The 24,900-nt window shown below is 43.8% G+C and overlaps 1 protein-coding gene across 1 annotated transcript in view; it reads right to left on the bottom strand.

Moving 5' to 3' along the window:
• Positions 1-24,900, bottom strand: part of LOC114656839 (out at first protein homolog) — a 53,497-nt gene that overhangs the window by 9,836 nt on the left and 18,761 nt on the right. Inside the window, exons 2-3 of the mRNA XM_051932146.1 lie at positions 366-500; positions 48-228 (exon numbers count right to left, since the gene is read on the bottom strand). Of these exons, the coding sequence (XP_051788106.1) occupies positions 48-228; positions 366-500 (316 nt within the window). The remainder of the gene's footprint in view (positions 1-47; positions 229-365; positions 501-24,900) is intronic.

Here is a 24,900-nt window from a genome sequence, read left to right as displayed (position 1 = left end):
CCGACAGACACAGCCAGCACTTATGACCGCCCTGATGGTGCCATTACCTCTGTCCAGCCAGTACTTGACGTCCACCTCCCGGGTGTAGATGGCGTCCTGGGCCTCGGCACACACGTTGTGGATGTGGGCACTGAGCTGTGAGGCCTTGCTGAAGTTTACTGCCACATCCATGGTGAGAGGCTCCACACCCCGCTGCTCCTCAGCGATTCGTACTGCTTGGGGATTTTTCTTTCAGTAGAAGAAAGAAAACACAAGTGAGATTCAAACAAACTGCTCATAAACATCAAGAAATGAATCAAGTTATGAAGGGACCATAGATGGTTTTAGGATGCATTTAGGTTCACAAGTTTAGAAATTAGATCTACCTGCCGGAGTTTGGCCATGGACTCACTGGGAATGATCTCATTGGGAAGGAGTCTCGTGAGGAAGCACAGTGCCTGGTACTGGTTCTGTCCTCGCTCCAGTTCCCCGAGGATCAATGCACGGAACAGCTTCACATCCTGCAGAGAAGAAAAAAAAATAGAAAGGAACCGTGAAGAAAGGGCCATCTAAATGAACGAAAACAAGTGTCAGACGGCACAGACTGAGGAATTCCAGCAGACCAGACCACCTAGGGCTCAAGGATCACCTAACTGTCTTCCTTACTGGACCTAGCATGATAAGCTACCCCCTTTGAAGTTTTCAGGGATAGAAAGTGCCACGCCTGGCATCACAAGTGCCTCTGCCACCACATTAATGCCCACACTAAAATCAAAGCCACACCTGCAGCAAGGCTGCCTGCTAAGTATTACACATGCCAGCCTCCTCAGCTGGGATTCTGACCCACCCCTATGATCAACGACGACAGGCAAACACGTGCAAAGCCCATCAAGGAGATGACTGACACGGCTTATCTCCCTGGGTGCCACCAATTATGGCTGGAGAGCTTAGTGACAGACACAAGCTTAGGCAAGTGGCGCGCTGACAGCCATGGGAACACAAGCCACCATTCACCTCAGTGGCTCATGAAGAAATAACCTCAAGACGGCACCAGACCACTGTAAGGAAGTGACACTTTCTTTATCACACACAGACGCCATCCAGCCGCACAGACCACTGCACTGCCAACCTCGTTTCCTGTGGCATCTGACTGCTGCTCTCCAGAGGAAGACCTCAGCCAATCAGCCGTAACGGGTGGAGCTTTACAGTAAGGTGATTGTGCAGGTGTGCTCCACAGGCCAGTGTGTGAACACCCAACACAATATGTCACAAAGGGATGCACAATGTAGCACTCCCTCTCACTCAAACAAAAGGGCAACAGCGGGGCTTAAGACGTCCACAGTCTGGGAGGGAGCAAAGTTAAATGACGCCGACACCGCAGCCCAAGAGCCGGCCTGATGAAAGCAAGAGCTCAATGAAAGGCCTGTTCTACAAAACTCCCGGAGATGGGGCGTGAAAAAGCACACAAGAGCGAGCAGGAGAGCGGAAGCAAAGCGAAAGGCTGGAGCCTATCCAAATCAACTCGCAGCGTGTCCACCAGGTAACTCGACTGCTGGTACAAAATGCGATAAGCAGAGGCAACCCGCAGCTCCTGCGCCATTGGGATGGTGTCACGCACCACTGATTTCCATAATAAACTGCACCTGGCAGGACTGGCTGAAAGGAAATGGAATTCTCCAAAACAGCATTTTGGGGCAGGAACAGTATAACAGCCTCAGCTGCTGCTGTCAAAATATGCCAGTCTTAGACTCAACCTCTGGGCCTAACCAACTGTTCAAAAAATAAAAATAATAATAAACTCATCACGGCAGCATGAAACGATCAGATGTGTAGAAGGTAAAGGTATAGACTGTCAAGATCTGACAGGTTCAGACTCCGGACAGGTTAAGGTTTAGAATTACTGACACCCGGCCAGGGAGATCGACTGCAGATGACTGATATCTGACAGGATCAGAGTCCCATGAGGTAGAGTGGGAGGACTTAAAGTCCAAACTGCCTTATTGATGCAAAGGATAAATCTCGCAGGATATCATCTAAAATGTTGTAGGAGGAGGTTACCAAAAACCCAAACTATGAATTAAAAGGGTAGCTGTGTATGTTATCAAGAACTTAAAACAGACAATCTACAAAGATGAGAAATATAAACGAGTAGAAGGATGACATTCACTGACAGGAAAATTAAACACAACAGCAGCTGTGCAAAAGATAATGCAGAGACCCCCCAAAACCCTAGATACAACAGTAGCGGTACAAGTCACAAGGTGAAAAGACTTATTTGAAGGTAAATACGAGGGATGTTCAAAAAGTTTCCACACTATTTATTAAGAATTTCAAAAACAAATTACATCACTTTTCTACAATGTCCCCTTTGTTTGCGACGCAATTTTCCCGGCGTCGTACCAACCTTTTAATGCCCAATTACTACTCCTCCCACCTTCACCATTTCCAACGAAAATATAAAAGTGCAGAAACCTTTTGAACATCCCTCGTACCTTCAATCAACCTTCTTTCTTCCATAAACAATTCCTTTCTTTGCGGTTCTTTTCTCCTCCTCAGGTGAAGCTCTTTTTCAACTTGGGTCGGCACCCAGGTATCCAAAAAGGGCCACCCTTTGGTCCTAAAGCTCCCATGCTTCCCTGTTGGTGTACACATGGGAGTCCCACCACAAGTATTGTTTGAAAGCCCACAAAGTCCAAGTATCATCCTGAGAGAGGTTCAAATAACCAGGAGATGATTATGTGAAGTAAGAATCGTCGAGAGAAAGAGACCAGGTCAACACCAAAACAGGCAAACAATCAGGCAACCAAACATGATGGGAAGACACCAGTCAGCAGTCGAAACCCAAAGTGAACCTGACACTAAGGTCCTATTTGTTTTGAAGCAAACTATCGCTAGAAAGAAGTTCAGAGATTCTGTCCAACTGAGGGATCAAGTGCCATGGAACCACCATCATAAGAACAAATTTGACAAACTAAAGGAGACCATTCAGACCACCAAGAGCTTTTGTTTGGCTAATAGCGAATCTGTCCCATCATCTCATCCAGATGTTTCTTAAAGGTTGTCAAGATCTGTGTTTCAACTCCATGTCTCAGCAGTTTGTTTCAGACTACCACAACTCTTTTGTATAGAAGTACTTCATGGTTTCAGTCCTAAATGCACTTCCCCTCAACTTCCACTGGTGTCCTCAAGTTAGTGATTTGCCATTTAGTTGAAAGAATTCTGCTGGATCTACTTTATCAATGCCTTTGAGGATTTTGAAAGTTTGGATGAGATTCCCAGGCAGTCTCCTCTGCTGGAGATTAAACAGATTTAAATCTTAAGAGTCTATCAGAGTACGGCATGTCCATAAGTCCTGGGATGCACTTGGTTGCTCTCCTCTGCACAGCTTCAAGTACTGCTATGTCTTTATTGTGGCATGGTGGCCAGAACTGCACATTGGACTCCAGATGCCATCTCACTAGTGCATTATACGGTCCAAACATAACATTTCTTCATTTATATCCATTTTATGTGCCTTTTTATTTGCTTCTGTACATGGTTTAGATGATGGTTTTGAAGCAAGAATCATCAAGAGAAAGAGACCAGGTTAACACCAAAACAGGCAAACAATCAGGCAACCAAATATGAGGGCAAGGCACCAGTCGGAACCGAAAGTGAACCTGACACTAGGATCCTATTTGTTTTGAAGTAAACAATCGATAGAAAGAAGTTCAGAGATTCTGTCCAACTGAGGGATCAAGTGTCATGGAACCACCATCATAAGAACAAATTTGACAAGTTAAAGGAGACCATTCAGTCCAGCAAGCTCTTTTGTTTGGCTCATAGCAAATTGGTCCCATCATCTCATCCAGATGTTTCTTAAAGGTTGTCAAGGATTTGTGTTTCAACTCCATGTCTCAGTAGTTTCTTTCAGACTCCCACTAGTGCATTATACAGTCCAAGCATAACATCTCTTGATTTATATCCAACAGTTTTAACAATACAACATGATATTTTATGTTCCTTTTTATTTGCTTCTGTGCATGGTTTAGATGACTACTTGAAGCAAGAATCGTTGAGAGAAAGGGACCAGGTCAACACCAAAACAGGCCAACAATCAGGCAACCAAACAGGTTGTGCCAACATAAAACCCTAAATCTGTGGTCTCAAACTCCAATCCTGGAGGGCCGCAGTGGCTGCAGGTTTTCATTCCAACCCTTTACTTAATTAGTGACCTGCTAATTAACTTCTTTTGAATTCATTTGAATTCACCCACTCTTGAAGTCTCAGACCCCTTAATTGTTTCTTTTTCCTTAATTAGCAGCCAAACAATAACAAGATAAAAAATTAGCCTAAACAACTGGTGTCCATCATATAATATCTGAAAATAAAGAAAGATGGAGGTCTCAGGAATGTTGATCTGCTCAGGTCCCCTAAACCTTTGACCAACGCTCTTAGAAAAGAGAAAACCAACAATGTCAGAAATGTCTGCTAATGCACAACGAGAGCAGCAACAAGCCATGGAATTAAAGAACGAGTTTAATTAACAACAAGACTCGCCGCCTAATTAAGCAACTGGTTGGAGTTTGAGGCCCTGACTTAGTTGGTCTTCCCTTGGCTCCCTCACTTCAAATTTCATTTCTGTTTGGGTGCCATTTAAGGAAAGAAATGAAGCAATTCAGAGGAACGATGATGAAATTCAGGGGGACAAATCTTAAAAAACAAGTCCATTAAAATGAAAGGAAAAGGAGTTAATTAGCAGCAATAACTGGTCACCAATTAATAAAAGGGTTAGGATGAAAACCTGCAGCCACTGCGGCCCTCCAGGACTGGAGTTTCAGACCACTGCCCTAAATCCTTTTCAGAGTTTCCTTCCTGTATGACAGTGTTTCCCCATCTTGTATTTATAATTGGGATTTCTTTTTCCCCCCATGTAGCACTTTTCTGCACTAAACTTCATATCCCACGTGTTCATCCAGTTCTGAAGCTTGTCTTTCTAAGTCGTTTTGCCACCTCCTCAATGTCTGCTTTTCCTCCAATTTTAGTGACATCTGTGAATTTCACAAGCCTACTAACTATAATGAAATCTAGGTCATCAATATAAAAGTAACAGACCATGAACAGACCCCGAGGAACTCCACTTATGACCTTAATCCACGTGAGGTTTATACGAAGATCTGAAGGTTGCCCAAGATCTGCCTGGGTTAGTCTCACGGGACTAAGGCTGTAAATGAGTGACATCTGAGAGCAATGAACTCCCATGAGGCAGAAGGTCAAATCACCAAGATCTGGTAGCTGCTTTATTTCCTGGTATTCTGCTGATCCTAATTGCCAGGATGAGACTCCCAGTATGTAATGGTATGGACCACCAAAGAATGTGCAGGAACAGAGGTAAATATTGAGTTTGCTGAGATCTCACACACATAACAAAATACGTCAACCTAATGCAAGGTCTTTGAGAAGTAGTAAGAAAACTGGAGTACTGGAGAAGACCAACAAAGAAATGTCGATAGTGAGACTGATACAATTCTAACTAGAGAATACCTAACTTTGAGGTAAGGTGGTTATTTCAGATAAGGAGAACAGAAGTTTCAAGATAAGGTTGTTCTCCTCACTGATCATGGTGCCATGTCGATTAGCACAAGAAATAGAATTTCACTGTGCTAAGTGAAACGTAACAGTAATGGCCCTGTGCTAGGAAGGAATGTCAAAAATAACCAACATCTGAAAGGATCAAACTTGTAGGAGGTAAAGAAGCAGACTTCTGATATCCAACAGGATTGTGTTACAAAGTGGTAAACATGAGGATGACTGGAGATCTGACAGAACCAGATTCCCAGGAAGTAAATCAGTAGATCAGGTCTTATTACTGAGACTTGACAGGATTACAAGAATGCCAGAGTGTAAAGTGCACATTAGCAGGACTGGAGAGCGTGAGACTCTTAAAAGGCACAGGTGGAGATCATCAAAATGTAATACAGCAGGTAGGGCCCAGAGTGGTAAAGAAGCAAATGACGAAGATCTGACAGGATCAGACACTCAACAGATAAAAGTACAAATTACTGGCAGGACATAAATAAGTTCAGACTTCTTAATGGTCCCAGGCTCTGAAGAGGAAAGCTGAAAGGAACGAGATATGCAACATGATCAGACTCCCTGGTGGTAAAGATGCTGATTACAGAGATCTGGCCGGAAGGTAAACTGATAATCTGGAAAGATCTAGCTGACAGAGAACACAGAAGTCAAGAAGTGACAGGATTGACTTGCTTACAGTTCATAGAGAGGTCTCTACTCAAAGATTAAATCTACAGATGACCAAAATCTAACAGGATCAGCCCCCAAAATGTAAATAGACCAAGACTGGGAGGACAAGTCTCTCAAATGGCAGAGCCGTACACCTACTGTAACTCGAGGCAAAATAACAAGAAACAGTAATGATTTGGGATTAACCTTACAGAAAGACAACTAGAAGTTATGGAGGTCTGGTGAGATCACACTGAAAGGAGGCCCAAGATGAAAGACTGGGAATTTTGGACTGAAATCGTTTAAGACTTAAAGATGCAGATTACCAGAACAGGACAGTAAGTAGCAGGTTCTCAAACAGAATCTCTTTACATTACGGAGCTCTCTCAGGATATAAAAATGGAAGGACACAGATGACCCAGGAGTTCAGATGGCAATGCTTTGGAGAGAGTAAAACGGAGAGTAAATTTAAGGGAGGCCAAAGTAAAACTAAATGGTTAAAATGGAAGGCTTGACTGAACCAGAGGTCAAGCAAAAGCTGCAAACCCATCAAGATCAGCCTGCTCAAGGGAACACTGAAAAGTACAAAGCTCAGGAGACTGCTAAGATCTGACCATTTTCCACAAATAACACAGATGGACAACATGACCTAACAGTATTGCGGTTCTTGGTGTTTAAGGTGTAGGAAACTGCAGTGTGATGGTATACGTGATTCAGAACAGGAAGGTGCCACGTACAGAGAATCCGTTTTAAGGGAACAAAATGCATTTCTTCTTCCTGATCTCCCAAAGTATCATGGAAGTCTGGCACAGAGCCCCGTGGGAAAACATAAGCTTTCAGAATCACACACCTACAAGTGAGCAGAGACACCTTGTTTGGCAACTCTATACTTTCTGCGGTTTGAACAGCATTGATGAGTAAGTGTTTATAAAGAAGAGATGGAGCCGCCGCTTGTTTCTGCACTTTTGCGCCCTGATGGCTTGAGCGGATGACGAGAGAGGGCAAACAGTTGACAAGTTGCTAGGCCTGCTCACAAAGACTCGAATGAAGGGAAGCTCAGTTTATTCAAGAAGTGAACAGCCAAAGAACTGAGCATCTACAAAATGGAGACACTTTGTCCCCTACAGTACTTTTAATGCGGGATGAACCATCAAACACCAGTGGCCATAAATGGGAAGCTGCTGAACTGGGTGTGAGACAGCACAACTTCAAATGCAAGTCCATGACTTACCACATTTCATTCTCTAGAGCAGGGGTTCCCAAACTTTTGGACGTCAAGTACCACCTGAGGTTAAGTGAGTTGCGTTGCGTACCGCCCGAATTTTTAACAAAAAAATTAAAAAGCAAGTACTGCAATAAATGATTAATTCTTAATTAGGTAATATACAGCAAATTCACGACACTGACTACAACCGCCCCGAAATCTGAATAAAAGTTAAAGAATTGGAAGAAATTATGCATAAAATTAATGAAAAAATTTGTGCATGTACATAAATTGATAAATTCCGCCCCGAATGTAAATCCTGCCTTCGGCCTGTATGTGACACAGTTACCGAAGACGAAATGGTATCGGCTTTGTGCTTAGATCTAGTGACTACGATGCGATACAGCGGCAGTGCACGTATAACAACAAACGCGAGCGGTTTCTGTGAGGCAGAGTTACCGAAGACTAAATAGTGTCGGCGTTGTGTGTTCATCTAGTGACCAAAAGCTCAAACAGTGAAGAAGTAGAAGTTGACTTCCGCGAAACGGAATTATGGTAGCATTAAATGAATTAAATACTGATTCGAATAATAGGTTTTATTTATTCAGATGACGAAATTTCACACCACACTAAATTTGGGAATCCACGTACAGTAATCCCTCTCTACTTCGCGGTTCACTTTTCGCGGATTCACGACTTCGCGGATTTTATATGTAAGCATATCTAAATTCAGAACGCGGATTTTTTGCTGCTTCGTGGATTTCTGCGGACAATGGGTCTTTTTACTTGATTCCTCAGTTGGTTTGCCCAGTTGATTTCATACAAGAGATGCTATTGGCGGATGGCTGAGAAGCTACCCAATCAGAGCATGCAGTTAAGTTCCTGTGTGCTGCTGATTGGCTCAGCGACGGAGTGCTGCATTAACCAGGAAGTCTCATCTCACTCATTCAGCATTAACGTGCTAATGCTTCAGGGGCCGTGTCCAAGCACCAACAGAAGATGCAAATGATTGCAGAAAAGGTAAAAGTTTTGGATATGTTGAAGGAAGGGAACAGCTACACCGCTGCAGGACATTGATTCTTTTTATTTAAAAAGGAGGAAAAGCATATAAGATCTACGGCCGCAGTGTCCTTTAACCAGGGTGCAAAACGAGTTGCAAGTGGACGTGATAAGGCAGTACAAGTCTGGATGGAATCTGCTTTAGGAATCTTTGCAACAAGGTCGACGACGTCATGACCGCCTACAAGCTGCTACGTGTACTTCGCTATACAGTAAGTGTATGTAAACTTATCTACCGATTTCATATTGCTTAGCAGTTGTCCCTGTTTTTAATAGAGTAAATGGTGGGTTGTAAACAATACAGGGAGGGTTTAAAAACGTCCAAATACACGTTAATATTAATAAATAAATATGGTGTCCCTACTTCGCGGAAATTCAGTTATCGCGGTCGGCCTTGGAACCTATCTCCCGCGATAAGTGAGGGATTACTGTATTATTGTATTTAAACAGTTTCATTGGTTTTTGCTCACAACAGGCTTGTTATAAAGGGTTTTGCACAGATAAATTAAAATTTCAGGGACCGCGTTGCGTACCACCTGAAAAGGCTCCGCGTACGTACCACAGTTTGGGAACCGCTGTTCTAGAGCAGTGCTCCGCAACCGGTGTGCCACGGCACACTGGTGTGCCTTGAGCCGATACAGGTGTGACGCGGTCAAATAAGACAATTTTCTAACTAAATAATATTTCAACGGTCCTCCTTAGAAACACAATAACGAGAATACGTGCAATGAAATATTCGCGTAAATAGCCTTTTAAAGGTTTCATAATTTTATGTGTCATTTCTCTGAAATAATAAATCCCATCGCCTGGCGCCTGTCGCCTACGACGTAGGCCCTACGTAGTCGCCAGACAACTCCGTAGTATGCTTTGCTAGGTAGAGCGCTCCGTGTCCTCACCTAGATTCAATTCAAGCCGACGTATTAGTCGTGCTACGTCGCATTCACTTGTCTTGCAACAGTAGTTATCATTCATTACTATTAGTTGTGTTGCTGAATTGTGTATGGTTAACGTTCTTCGTGTAATTCATATTTAGTTTTATACCCCTTTAAATATGGATAAATTTTTACGTGGAAAAGATTCGTCTTCACGTACAGATGATGAAGAACCCAGCACAAGTGTTGCAAAAAAAAAAACAAAGAAGATTGTGAAAAGGAAGTACAACGAAGACTACATTCGATATGGATTCTCGTGGTGTGGTGACGAAACGGCTCCAAAGCCACAATGCATCATTTGCGGCGATCAGCTATCAAACGAGGCAATGGCACCCAGTAAACTAAATCGCCATCTAAATTCAAACCATCCCAGTTACGCCAAAAAAGACAAACAACTCTTGTGTTAATTAAAAGTGATAAGCGGTCATGCTTAAAAGATCTTGACCAAGAACTTCGGGTTGCGCTGTCAAATATTGAGCCAAATATAAAACTTTTGTGTTCATTGAAACAAGCGCAGGTATCACATTAGTCAGTCATTATGTTATAATAATTATTAAGATTGCATAAAAGTAAATATAGTATAGTTTTTATGTATGTATACTTATAATAAATGTATACTTATAATAAAAAATGAAAATTTATTGTAAAATTTGTGTATTAAATTAATATCTATATATCAGTGGCGTAGCTGGAGATCATGTTGTCCGGGGCGGTGAAAAATTTGACGCCCCAAAGCTGAAAGAAATGTTTTTTTGCGCCTCCTCAAGGAACAAAAAAAAAAGGAAAGTACCGTAGTTTGGACGCCCCTAAATAGCTGGTGCTCGGAGCGGACCCCCCCCCCCCAGCTAAGTCACTGCTATATATTTTAGCTTTTGACGTGCCGCGGAATTCTAGGAAGAACTTTGGTGTGTCGTAGGTGAGAAAAGGTTGCGGAGCACTGTTCTAGAGTATGCTGCTCCTACAGTTGGTGGCACATTACACAACTTCTAGTCAAGAGGGGATGCCAAGCTTGATGACTGCAGTTGTTGACCTTGTTGCCGGAGTAGGTCAGATTACATGACTGGAAATCACAGGCCATGACTCTGTGAGGACTCTCCAGCACAGTTCCACACTTCCAAAGTATTGCTAGCATGCCCCTTTTTTCTGATAGCCAATAATGTATGGCCTGATGGTGGCAGTGCTATACAAATGGTTTCCAGGTATGGTGAATTTAGCAGCGGTCTCCAATTTTTTTTCCCCATTTAGTTGTTGTAGGTCATGGGTGTCGAACTCTGGGCCTGGAGGGCCGCAGTGGCTGCAGGTTTTCATTCTAACCCTTTTCCTAATCAGTGACCAGTATTCACTGCTAATTAACTTGTTTTCCCTTCATTTTAATTGCCCTGTTTTTAAGGATGCAGTCCTCTGAATTGATTCACTTCTTCATTAAATGGCAGCCAAACAGAAATGAGATGTGAAACGAGCCAACAGATGACCAGCTAAAGTGGGGCTGTTAATTAAACCCGTTACTTAATTCCACGGCTTGTTGCTGCTCTCATTCTGCCACAGCAGACATTTCCAAAACTGTTGATTTTCTGTTTCTTCTAAAGAACACCGTCGAGATGTTTTGGTGACCTCGGAGATCAGCCTTACTGAGACCCTCACCTTTCTTTATGTTCAGATAATGTGGTTAGCTGGTGATGTGGCAGCTTGTTTTGTGTCTCATTATTGTTTGGCTCCTCATTAAGAAAAAAAGAAAGAACTAAGGGGTCTGAGTCAAGTTAATTAAAACAAAGGCAAAAGAAGTTAATTAGCAGCAAAAACTGGTCACTAATGAAGAAGATGGTTAGAATGAAAACCTGCAGCCACTGCGTCCCTCCAGGACTGGAGTTCGACACCCCTGTTGTAGGTAAAATACAAGACATCAGATAGATGACGGTCCAAAACACTCACATTTCTTACTCATCGTACTGCACTATGCGCATTGTACGTCCATCTGAGTGCTCATTGGTTGTCAGTCTTCATCCACGGAGAGCCCACCCCTACGACTAAAGACAAAATGGGACAAGTCGCAGACTGGTTGGAGTGAGTCGCTGCATTGTTATGGGAGCATACGCGGACAATTCATGACTCGCCAAAATTATGTGAATAAAGTCGGACTGTCTGGAAAAGTCATGTAATGTGACAGGCCCTTTACCCACTCAATCGAACATAAAGGAATCTCGGGACTGAAGATCTCAGCATGCTGTGTATAATCAGAAAAAAAAGCACTGAAAAATGAAAGATTTCACTCACAAATTGTTAGGTAAGGAAATCTCCAAATACAGACTCTCACTCAGCCAGTGTGATGTAAAGAGTCTCCGGTTCAAGACTCTCATCTTCTCTGGACGTGTAAATGAGCACATCTCTTACTTCTGCTCTATGAGCTTAACAAAACAATTTAAGGGGGCTGGAGTTTCACCTTCAGATGGACCCAAATCAAGGTTTTCCTGCACTGACCAAAAATACATTGGAAAGGGTGTTAACTGCTCGGTTTGATTTGTAGTTTGTGGTTAACACAGAAGTGACACGACTGATGCATTTAAAATTACAATGAGAATTATTCAACTGAATATGAGTTTAACATAAACACAGGAACACAGTTGGAAATTTGTTAAGAGTAAATTTTGCACAAACATTAGGATGCATTTCTTCACACAGAGAACCTCAGACACATGGACTATGTCACCAAGACGTGTGGTAGACAGTAGGACTTTAGGGACCTTCAAAATAAGTAGATAGGACTGGTGAGCTTTGTTGATCTGAATGGCCAGTTACTGTCAAGAGTTTTCATGTTCTAAAATCAAAAACTTGTATCTAACAATGAATTCCAATAACCCATAATAATTAATGCAAAACTCTGCACTATAAAAAGAGCAGCACACACTTTGGAGACATCCACCTTAATAAAAGGACAAGTCTCTCTGTGTACATCTGGTTGCTACATCTCCATTACTCCAAAAATGTTGCATCACAAACATGAACACTGGTTTTACAAATCCTATACTAAATGGCATATAACAGAAACATGCATTGCATTTGTCATTCCAACAGATGGTGCACGAACACTGCTTTTACAAATCCCATAACAAAATGGCATAACAGAGATGTATGCATTGCATTTATCATTCCAACAGAGGACACATCATAAACATTAACAGTGTTTTTATGTTTCCCACAGCAAATGGCTTAAAAGAGACATATGCATTGCATTTGTCATTCCAACAGATGGTGCAGCACAAACACTGCTTTTACAAATCCCATAACAAAATGGCATAACAGAGATGTATGCATTGCATTTGTCATTCCAACAGAGGACACATCATAAACATTAACAGTGCTTTTATGTTTCCCACAGCAAATGGCATAAAAGAGACATATGCATTGCATTTGTCATTCCAACAGATGGTGCAGCACAAACACGAACACTGCTTTTACAAATCCCATAACAAAATGGCATAACAGAGATGTATGCATTGCATTTGTCATTCCAACACAGGACACATCATAAACATTAACAGTGCTTTTATGTTTCCCACAGCAAATGGCATAAAAGAGACATATGCATTGCATTTCTCATTCCAACAGATGGTGCAGCACAAACACGAACACTGATTTTACAAATCCCATAACAAAATGGCATAACAGAGATGTATGCATTGCATTTGTCATTCCAACAGAGGACACATCATAAACATTAACAATGCTTTTACAAATCCCATACCAAATGGCATAACAGAGACATATGCATTTCAGTTGTCATTCCAACAGATGGCGTATCACAAACAGTAACATTGCTTGCAGTACTCCCATACCAAATGGCATATAACAGAGTCATCAGCATTGTCATTCGAAAAGATATGTAATGCATTTTAGTACTACAAATGTTTGTGATGTGCCATCTGTTGGAATAACAAATGCAATGCATTTTATTACTAAATTACGCATTACATTTCCAATAGATGGTGTACTGCAAACGTTAATGTTGAAGTCTATGTTGAATAGCGTAACTAGTGTACTAAATAAATGCACACCGATGGATGTCTTTTTGTGTTTTTAATGGCTGAAAAACAGAGAAGTGTGCACAGCCGGACCCTCACCCCAGCTAGTGACTGTGTCACCCAAGGCACCCACGATGGAATCCAGCTCCAGAGAATTCAGACTAAATGACTTTGGCCAACGAATGGTTAGAAGTCCTTGAAAGAGTTTTCCAAGTCAAATTTCACCCAAAGCAAGCTGAGGTGGTTAAGTCCATTCTGTGCCACTGCCGACGGTATATTTAAATATGATGAATATCTTCTGGTAATTGAGCACCAAGAATGTCACGTGAATCTCAGGTTCAGTAAAGACATTTTATAATCCAGTTTGTAAACTTTGTGTGAAGATTTACAATCTAGAGAACTGCTTTCTTAACAGCCAAGCTAATGTTAATAAATGACAACTGAATTAAAAGGAACAGCATTCACCGTAAAGCGTTTTATTTAATAGTCCATGTAACACATAATGGAGCACCTTCACTCTAAACCAATAAGCTCCCCACTGAGCCATTTATACGATTCTGCAGCACAAGACGGCTGGGCAGCACTTTGGTTGTCTGCCTTTTATGTTTTGGATGGCAACTGTCATTTGAATATGAAAATAATTCTATTACCTTCCTTCAGTGATAGGGAGCACAGTGGCGCAGTGGTGGCACGGAAGGCCAGAGTTTGAGTCCCAGGTCTTCACTGTGTGACACTTACATGTTCTCCTTGTGCTCCAGTTTTCTCCCACAGTGCAAAGACAGGCAGGTTTGGTGAATCGGTGACGCTAAATTATCCCAAGTGTGTGCGAGTGTGTTCACATTGTGAAGGATTATTCCTGCCTTATGCCCTACACATTCTAAGACAGACTCCAGACCCCTGCAGCCTTGCTCAGGATGAAGCAGGTTTAGAAAAATGGTATGGTACGGTACTTCGGTTAGCGGGCCTGGCACACAGACACGTGAAGAATGTGCAAACTCCACAGAGGCAGCATCGCTAACCACTGACCCACCATACCACCCCATTCCCTGTTTTACCCTTAGTGAAATCTGGTAAGGTGCTGACATCTCCAGAATGAGACCATCTCACCACTGCCTTTACAGTCCTGGTATTTCAAGAGGATGTACTTTGTCGTACAGCCTGTAGAGTGAAGAAACATTCAGGCCAAGTCCTTCACACTACCAAATCTTTATTTGTACGTCTCACGGCCTGGTTTATATAGTAAAGGAATATTAGTACAAATTTTATTTACCCACTCAGTTGAAGAGTAACACAAGCTGCACACTGCCACTTGACCAAACTGTGCTACTTTACGAGAACTACGACAACAAATGTCTCAGTTCAGACCGCTCCAGTAATGGGAACTTAAGAGCAAGTCTTGCTGGGAAAGTTTAGGATAACAAAAATCTTCACAGATTGCATTATTACCCTGAGAAAATCTGCAGAATGAGCCTCTCTTCCAAAATCCACAGGATAATCACATCTTGACAGTCCACTATGTATAGTAAATGTCCTCTATGAGCAGATGTGTGACAGGGTAGAAGAATCCTGACAGAATGTCTCGATGCATGCTCAATACTCCAGGTGAGGAAATTCTAGAAAGTTGATTCAGTTCATCTGGACATAGTTCTTTTCCAGGGAGATACGTTACATCAGCGTTTCTCAACCTTTAAGTATTTGCGACCCGAGTTTTCATAGCAGTTTTAATTGTGCCCCCCTAACGTTTTTTTGAAAGGAGCCCACTAATACCAATTTGTTCTTTTTTAATTAATGATATATCATAGATGCATATTTTATTATACCTACTTAACTTTTATCGACATTTATCTAACTCTATATTTATTTTTCTAGTATCAGAATGAAGTTAATTTGTTTTGGTTTCAATAGATGTATTTTTCATATTTTCGATTCTTGTTTTCTTTGTTTCACATCTTCTCGACCCCTTTTCTGTTACTTCTGGGGGCGCGCCCCACAGTTTGAGAACCACTGCGTTACATCATTCATTCAAGTGACTTCCTCCGTCTCAGTTGACGGCAGGTTTCTCCAATCTTATCAACGGAGACGGAGGAAGTCACTTGGATGAATGATGTAACGTATCTCCCTGGAAAAGAACTATGTCTAGATGAACTGAATCAACTTTCTAGAAAATCCTGACAGAACCTTTCATTTGATCTCTGGCGGGCTACGGGAATTTTAAGGACAAATCTTATCTCAGGCCTGTCAGGGTTAGACAGAGAGAGAGGAAAAGTGTGGAAATTGAACAATAAACCTCTCACCTCGGGCCTGTGAGGTAAAGCAATGATGATAATTACGTAAAAAAAAAAAAAAACCCATAATTACAACAGCGCAAGTGAGCAGAGAGCTGAGGAGACTTCGTGCCAGCAAAGCAGCGGGTTCAGATGGAGTATCACCACGACTGCTGAAGGTCTGTGAATCGGAGCTGGGGGGTCCTCTACAGCGCATCTTCAACCTGAGCCTGGAACAGGGGAGAGTCCTGAGGCTTTGGAAAACATCTTGTATCATCCCAGTCCCAAAGGTATCACATCCTAGTGAGCTGAATGACTTTCGGCCTGTTGCTCTGACATCACATGTGATGAAGACCATGGAGAGGCTGCTGCTTCACCACCTTAGGCCACAGGTTCAACACGCCCTTGACCCTCTGCAGTTTGCATATCAGGAGAAGGGGGGAGCGGAGGATGCCATCATCTATATGCTACACCGATCCCTCTCTCACTTGAACAGAGGCAGTGGTGCTGTAAGAATTATGTTTCTAGACTTCTCTAGTGCCTTCAACACAATCCAACCTCTGCTCCTTAGGGACAAGCTGACAGAGATGGGATTAGATTCATACCTGGTGGCATGGATTGTGGACTATCTTACAAACAGACCTCAGTATGTGCGTCTTGGGAACTGCACGTCTGACATTGTGGTCAGCAACACAGGAGCGCCACAGGGGACTGTACTTTCTCCGGTCCTGTTCAGCCTATATACATCGGACTTCCAATACAACTCGGAGTCCTGCCATGTGCAAAAGTTCGCTAATGACACTGCTATCGTGGGCTGTATCAGGAATGGGCTGGAGGAGGAGTATAGGGACCTAATCAATGACTTTGTTAAATGGTGCGACTCAAACCACCTACACCTGAACACCAGCAAAACCAAGGAGCTGGTGGTGGATTTTAGGAGGCCCAGACCCCTAATGGACCCCGTGATCATCAGAGGTGACTGTGTGCAGATGGTGCAGACCTATAAATATCTGGGAGTGCAGCTGGATGATAAATTAGACTGGACTGCAAATACTGATGTGCTGCGCAAGAAAGGACAGAGCTGGTTATACTTCCTTAGAAGGCTGGCGTCCTTCAACATCTGCAGTAAGATGCTGCAGATGTTCTATCAGACAGTTGTGGCGAGCGCCCTCTTCTACGCAGTGGTGTGCTGGGGAGGCAGCATTAAGAGGAAAGACGCCTCACGCCTGAACAAACTGGTGAGGAAGGCAGGCTCTATTGTTGGCATGGAGCTGGACAGTTTAACATCTGTGGCAGAGCGAAGGGCGCTCAGCAGGCTCCTATCGATTATGGAGAATCCACTGCATCTAGTAAATAGTATCATCTCCAGACAGAAGAGCAGCTTCAGCGACAGACTGCTGTCACTGTCCTGCTCCACTGACAGATTGAGGAGATCGTTCCTCCCCCAAACTATGCGACTCTTTAATTTCACCCGGGGGGGTAAACGTTAATATTTAACATTATACATAGTTATTGTCTGTTTTTCACCTGCATTATTATCACTCTTTAATTTAATATTATTTATTGTATCAGTATGCTGCTGCTGAAGAATGTGAATTTCCCATTGGGATTAATAAAGTATCTATCTATCTATCTACATCCTTCAATCGCCGGAGTGTCGAGATCTTGATAAAAGCAAATCTTTCCCCATTTTTACTTGGAAGTCTGATGAGTCTATCAACCACAGTTGTTTGGGAAACTGGATCCTCAGAGCGGGTCCATCAATTTTGGTTTACAGTAGAGTTGTGTGGTAGAGGTGAAGAGGTGTTGGCGAGACCAGCAGGGGGCGCTGGCCCTGTGGCTGAACGTGGATCTCAATGCCCCAGTGCAGTGATGGGGACACTGTGTTGTAAATATTGGATGAGACGTAAAACTGAGGCCCTGACTCTCTGTGCATCCTTTGTAAACAGCAAGGTGTACCCCGATATCCTGGCTCAACCGACCACCATGACCCAGTCATTCTGCCCCCCCAATCATCCCCTGTCTCTAATTCTCTCTCACACCTTCACCACCTGACAGCTAATGTGTGGTGAGCTCACTGGTGCTAAAATGGCCGCCGTCGCATCAGGTGTATGCTGCACATTGGTGGTGGCTGAAGTGGCTCCTCGCTCACTATGTAAAGCGCTTTGAGTAGCGAGGAAAGAGTTTTATATAAATGGAAAAAATTATTATTTTTATTATACCAGTACTGAAAAAGTACCAGAAAACCCACATTTTAAAAGAGTACCGGTACTGTTCCAGGATTTTCGGTACTAGAAGTTAACCTCAGTGTTTCTCTTAATCCACCTGCATCAATTGCAGTTTTGAAAAAAACATCTGTCTCATAGCCTTCATGAAAGTACACACTTTAATTAACACAATTGGAAATTTGCAGGGGACCCCCCCACCACCTTCATTGCTTTCTCACAATTGGGACATCCCAGCTATCCATCCATCCATCCATCCATTTTCCAACCCGCTGAATCCGAACACAGGGTCACGGGGGGTCTGCTGGAGCCAATCCCAGCCAACACAGGGCACAAGGCAGGAACCAATCCCGGGCAGGGTGCCAACCCACCACAGGACACACACAAACACACCCACACACCAAGCACACACTAGGGCCAATTTAGAATCGCCAATCCACCTAACCTGCATGTCTGTGGACTGTGGGAGGAAACCGGAGCGCCCGGAGGAAACCCACGCAGACACAGGGAGAACATGCAAACTCCACGCAGGGAGGGACATCCCAGCTATCAAGAGGTAATCAGTGCAGCACAATGGCGTGGCACACCAGGGAGGCTGGCGTAAGAAGGGGCAGTCATTTGCTACAGAAATGCTTTGCTATGCTACCAGTACTGAGGCCCAAAATCTGGTAACAATACTAACGTCAAAATTTGAACAGAATATCAAGATAGAGAGATTCACTCAGGTTTTTACAGGATTGACATAGAGTTAGTAAGGTAATAGTAATATTAAGAATAATAAATATTAACAATGTGGAGTCTTTCCCTTTCCCATCCATAGGGCACTAAAATCGCAGTAAGTGAACTTTACTCTTAAAGTAATGAAAGGTGGGAGTCAGACTTGTAGCCCTCACTCTTCCCCACCACGTTGCTGAATGCTACCGTAAAGGGTGATGGGATGAGTAAGAGAGTTTCCAGATAAAGGCTTTCACGCTTGGTCTGCAGCCAAAGGGGGGGGGGTTAGGGGGGGGTCTGGGGGCCTGTCCCGTCTTGAACATACCCATTTTCGAGCTCACCGCCTTCATCAAAACAAAGCCCCGCAAAGACTGATAAATGTAATCCATCATGAACCAGATAAAGAGCAGCGGGACAGTTAAGAGGAACTGATCTCTCCAAAAAAAAAAATATCTAAGGTGGGCGTGGAGGTCCAAAGTCTGTTTAGGAAAGTTTATTGCAGAAGTTGGCAGGAGCCCAAGGCGACTTTATTTACATGGAAGAGGAAGACCTACAGCCGACCATAAATTTAAATGACAAAGAGGATACTATGTAAGCTGCTAATAAGGACAGACCTGCACCTTCAAAGAGTCAACCTGTGCTTTGAGTCAAAGCTGTAAGAGCACAGCAGGGAGCGGACCTCCGTTTGATATGAGGTGTCATCCAGCTGGTAGAGGGTCATTAGGAGTGATGGCCCCACTTAAATGGTGATGAGCAGGACCTCCTGAGATCGAATGGCCACACATATTTTAGGGTGGAGTGGTGGCTCCGAGGCTAAGGATCTGCACTGGTATCCCGAAGGTTGCCGGTTCAAATCCCTGTCACTGCCAAAAGAGATCCTACTCTGCTGGGCCCTTGAGCAAGGCCCTTAACCTTCAATTGCTCCAGGGGCGCTGTACAATGGCTGACCCTGCGCTCTGACCCCATGGGGTATGCGAAAACTAACAAATTCCTAATACAAGAAATTGTATAAGGTGAAATAAAGAACAAAAACAAAACAAAACAAAAAACATATGACATGGTGTGGGAATGCCTGGGCCACTAGGGGGTGCTATAGCTTGTTCTACACATTCTGATGGAGACGCAATGTCTTTAAGCTGCCGTTTTGCAAAAAGCAAATAAATAATAATAATAATAATAATAATAATAAAAAAAGCATGTGTCTTGACTATCTTCAGCAACAGTGGCCAGCTGTTTCTATGTGACCAGCATGCTGGTCACTTCATGGCCCTGGTTTCGACCATAACATTAAAATCTTTTGATGTTTGGACCCCGGTGTCTTCAAACATACAGTAGTTTTGTCCAGGAGTTGAAACACTGGATGCTGCTGCTTCACACCCCATGTCGAACACACACAAAGTGTAACCCTGGACAAGTCCGCAGTAGCCAGAGTGGTGTCCTACACTGCAGTCTCCCGGGAAAGCACAAAAAGAGCACAATTCCTGAACAAAGTTATCAGGACAGTCTGGACGAACCCTGGACACATGCAAAGCTGTTGTGTAAAAGAGAATGATGGCAAAATTGGATGCCATCATGAAAAATCTTCACTATCACCTCCAGGAGGCGCTCTCTCTTTATCCACTTTTAGCTACAGGCTCATTCCATATGTGCCCAAGAGAGAGAAAGGCGGCCTGAATGGAAGATTGCAATGCTCCACAGGAGGTTAGTGAGAAGGGTCCTGGTTGTCTACTGAAAAAAAACAAAACAAAACATTGAGGCCAGGACTGAAGTGCCAGATGTGGCATCATCTGTTGGCTGTGTCACAAACTTGATCACGAGCCATAGCAAGGTTTGGTGCAGCCACCCGTATATTATTTTCCCGGCTGCAATATTGCAAACAAAAAAGAGAGCACTGGTGTGCACAATTCAGAGTCCAAAACAGAACTGAGGGAGTAGGGGAAAGGTGGAGGCTTTTAAAGGTTAGGAGAAGAAGTGACGTCAAGGGGGCTGGGATCGGAAGGGTCTTCAACCATAGGCTCGGGCCCGGACATGACATCAAGGGGGCCGGAACCGGAAAGGTCTTCATCTATAGGTTCGCACCCGGAAGTGACGTCACCAGGGCCAGGTGAAATTTCCATTGAGAAAAAGAATCAGTGCCCTTTGCCACATTGTCTGATTTGGTGTTGTCCTCATTCAAGCCCTTTAGCTGCCTCCCGTGCGCACGTGTTTGACAGCCATTACAGTGCCAGAATGGCACCTATGGGACAGAGTGGTCTTGAAGGCTCAGGAGATCTGACAAACCAGAAGATACTAAAGGGAGATCTAACCTGGAGTACTCAAAGCCAATACAAGGCTGCCCCTCACACTGGATGTGATACTCTGGCTTGGTATGAAGCGACTCCATTACAGTTTCAAAGCCACCCCATACGGAGGAGGCTAAACGGAGGACAACATGAAGAAGAGTGCAGGTGAACACTGAGCTGGCAGGCCGCAGAGAGAACAGGCTCTGGACAGGAGAGAGAGAGTGAGATGGCGGGTGAGAGGGGGAGCGCTTCGGTGTGGTATTGTCATAGACAAGTGGACAAGCTGACCCCCCAGAAAGACAAAGGTTCTAAAGCCGTGCAGGCAAGCCCAGAAGGGCAACAGTTTTGTTGTCTCCCTTTTCATTTTTGTCCTCTCCCCATAGTCAACCCTTCTGATTGTTTCTTTTCTGTAATAAGGACACAGTGTTAATTGTTTACCTCTCTGGTACTTTTCCACCAATTAGAGCACCTAACTGTTGTCTGCCAGGTAAGGAGAGAACTTCTAGTACCTTCACAGGCCTCAGGAAACAAAACCAGACAGACGGCAAAAGAGGCAATCAGATGCTATAAAAGGTAACTTCAGACTCAAACTGTGCGTGAAATCTTTCTGGGACCCACGGCACCATGCATATCCTCCCCCATTCCCCACACTGCTGCCCCCATGCCTCCATGTAAGAAGACCGCAATTGGCTCAGATAATGGAAACAGCAAATCATTCAGAGCCAACATCTGCTTCATGTCTGTGGCCGAGCGCTAGGAATTCTGTGGAAAGCCAGGCGCCACGTTCTCACCCCTGAGACATGTGGAGGAGGCATGCTCAGTGCTTCAAGAAGAGACTTGAGCAAGCGCAACATTCTGTATGCCAAGCCAGTGAGAAAAACCTCATGGCAGCACGCCAACCCAGCACACTCAATCCTTGTCAGGGTCCTGGACTTGATCCCACAGTGCGGTGACAAACCAGTTCACAGAGGAATTCACATTGTCAAACCAGTGGATCAGCCGCAAGGCACTGTGTCAGTACCATACCAATGCACGGATCCGAAGTGCCCAGGTGTGCCAGTCACTTGTTTCTCAGCCTGAAGCAAACCAACATTCAGACCCCTTCACTTCTTACACATTTGGTTATTTGCAATCTTGTGCTAAAATGGTTTAAATTCACTTTTCCCTCTCATCCAGCAGCATTCAATAACCCAAAATGACAAAGCAAAACCAGGATTTTTATAATTATTTGCCAATTTATAAAAAATAAACTGAACTGTCACATTGACACAATTGGACCCTTTGCTTAGCTGAGGTGCATCTTATTCGATTGACCATCACTGAGATGTTTGAAGTCCACCTGAATGAACCAGATTAGGGAAGACACACACCTGACTTCAGAAGGTCCCACAGGTGAGGTAAAACCAAGTCATGAGGTCAAAGGAACTGCTTGCCAAGCTGGAAGCCAGGATATTGTCAAGGTACAGATCTGGAGAATGCTACAAAAAAAACATAATTCTACAGCATAAGAACATGGTGGTCTCCATAATTCTTAAAAAGAAGAGGTTTGGAACAACCAACACTGTTCCTGGAGCTGGCTAATACTAAACAATTGTGGCAGAGGGGCCTTAATAAGAGAGGTGACCAAAAACTCAATGCACACTCAGGCTGAGATTCAGCAAACCTGTGTGGAGATAGAAGAAACTTCCAGAAGGGCAACCATCACAAACCTTGGCTTTGTATCTGAGTGGTCAGACAGAAGCCCTTCCTCAGTAAAAGACACGTGAAAGTAATTTGGAACAACCACGACTCTTCCTAGCACTGGCTCAAACTGAGCAATGGTGGCTGAAGGGCCTTAACAAGAGGGTTGACCAAGAACCCAATGCTCATCTGGCAGAGCTCCTGAGAACCTGCGTGGGAGAAACTTCCAGAAGGACAACCATCACTGCAACTCCACTGATCTCAGCTTTATGGCTGAGTGGACAGGCGGAAGCCCCTCCTCAGTAAAAGGACACATGAAAGGCTGTTGGAGTTTGCAAAAAGCCACTTAAAGAACTCTCAAACTGTGAGAAACAAGACTGTCTGGTCTGATGAAACCAAGACTGAGCTATTGGCCTCATTTCTAAGTGTCTTTTGTGGATGAAGCCTGGCACCGCTCATTTACCTCTGCAATGCCATTGCAATTATGAAGCATAGTGCTGGCAGCATTAGGGACCAGGAGAATCGTCTAAGTCCAGGGAAAGCTGAATGAAGCAAAGTACAGAGATATCCTTAATAAAAACCTTCCCCTGGGCACTCTGGAGCTCACGCTGGGCAGAAGATTCATCTTCCAACAGGACAAAGCAAGGACAACACAGGAGTGGCTTAGGGACAACCCAGGGAACATCCTTGAGTAGCCCAGCCAGAGTTCAGACTTAAACCCAAATGAACATGTCTGAAGAGGCCTGAAGACAGCTGTCCACTGATGGTCTCCATCCAACCTGGAAGAACTTGAGGGGATGTGCAGAGAAGAATGGCAGAAAATCCCCAAATCCAGGTGTGAGAAGCTTGTCCCATCAAATCAAGAAAACTCCAGGCTGGAATTGCTGCCAAAGGGGCTTCAACAAAGTACCGAGGAAAAACTTTGGATATTTGTGTAATTTATTTTTATTGTTAATAAATTGGCAGAGATGTCTAAAATCCTATTTTATTTTATTTTTTTGCTTTGTAATTCACGGGTACTGAGTGTTGATTGATGAAAATAAATAAAAATGCACATGGCTGAAACAGCACAGAATATGAACAAAGTGAAGGGTCTGAATGCTTCTGAATGTGCTGTGTGTGAACCTCATGTCACCACACAAGTCCAGTAAACCAGCAGCATGCCAGTGTGAGGACCCAAATGTCCAAACCATTCAAGCATGCCATCTAGTTGCAAGTGTGCTGATGCCAGCCTAGTTCAGCTAGATGTTTACAGGATTAAACCATGACATGAGCTCCATGTAACAGTGCATACCAGTAAATGTATTCAATGCAGAGACCTTACTTGCCAACATTCCAGTCTCTTGTTAGCTTGCTGACTCATTGTGAGCCCCAGTTGTCCAATGCCCCAGCAGTATACAGTATGCCACCCTAATGTCTTTGTACCAGTCATGTAAACCCACTACTTCGATGCCAAGACAATCATAGTGCATCACATCCATGGCAGTACTCTAACACAGCACAACAACCACCTACTGCCAACCATATTGGACCCTTGCCACCACTTCAATCTCTTGGGGTCCATCAATGCTCTTTTTGAATTGCCAAGGCACCAAAAACAACAGAATTAGATGCAAGGCAGTAACTGGCACTGGATATTCCAGAAATGAAGCACCTAAACAAAATGAAGAACATGGTACTATACCCTCAGCACTTTAGGACCCAGCAGATGGCGGATCGAGAAGTCAGGGGGCCACAAACAGCAAACAGTGTATTTGATAAGGTGGGCAGAAATGTCCACTGCAGAGCACAGCGACGGTTTGAGCTGCAGCTGTCTCAGGTCCTCAAACTACGAGACAGCCACTAAATGACAGGACACGGGCACTTCCTGCTGCATGCACACTCCAGTGCTGGGCAAGGGTGATGCCATTCAATGCTCGCACCGTTTTGGACCACCAACAAATCCCAGAAACAAAGCTTGTGCAAAATGACATGTCTGCTAAATCTCTGATCTGAAGTAACAGAATGAGCCGTAAATGAAAAGGAGCCTGCGGGGCATTAAACACAGAGGCTCATATCACAGACAACAGGCGGGCTCAGGGGCAATCGCTTAGTATATAGTGCCTTTTTATCGTGGATACAAATGAAGCAAGACAGGTCAAGTCACTTAGATTAGATAAACTTTATTAATCCTATGGGGAAACTCAAATGCATACAGCAGCAGAAACGCAGGCTTAGGGTGGAAGCACTGAATTGCCTGATAGCAGTGGGCAGTAAAGACCCCCAGAGGTTCTTCTTAACACATCATGGTGGAATGAGCCTGTAAGCTAAAAGTGCTCCGAGA

This window comes from Erpetoichthys calabaricus, chromosome 9 (assembly GCF_900747795.2).
Source record: "Erpetoichthys calabaricus chromosome 9, fErpCal1.3, whole genome shotgun sequence".
Classification (NCBI taxonomy): domain Eukaryota; kingdom Metazoa; phylum Chordata; class Cladistia; order Polypteriformes; family Polypteridae; genus Erpetoichthys; species Erpetoichthys calabaricus.
The sequence above is the reverse complement of the archived record's forward strand: the minus strand, read 5'-3'. Positions and strand labels throughout refer to the sequence as shown.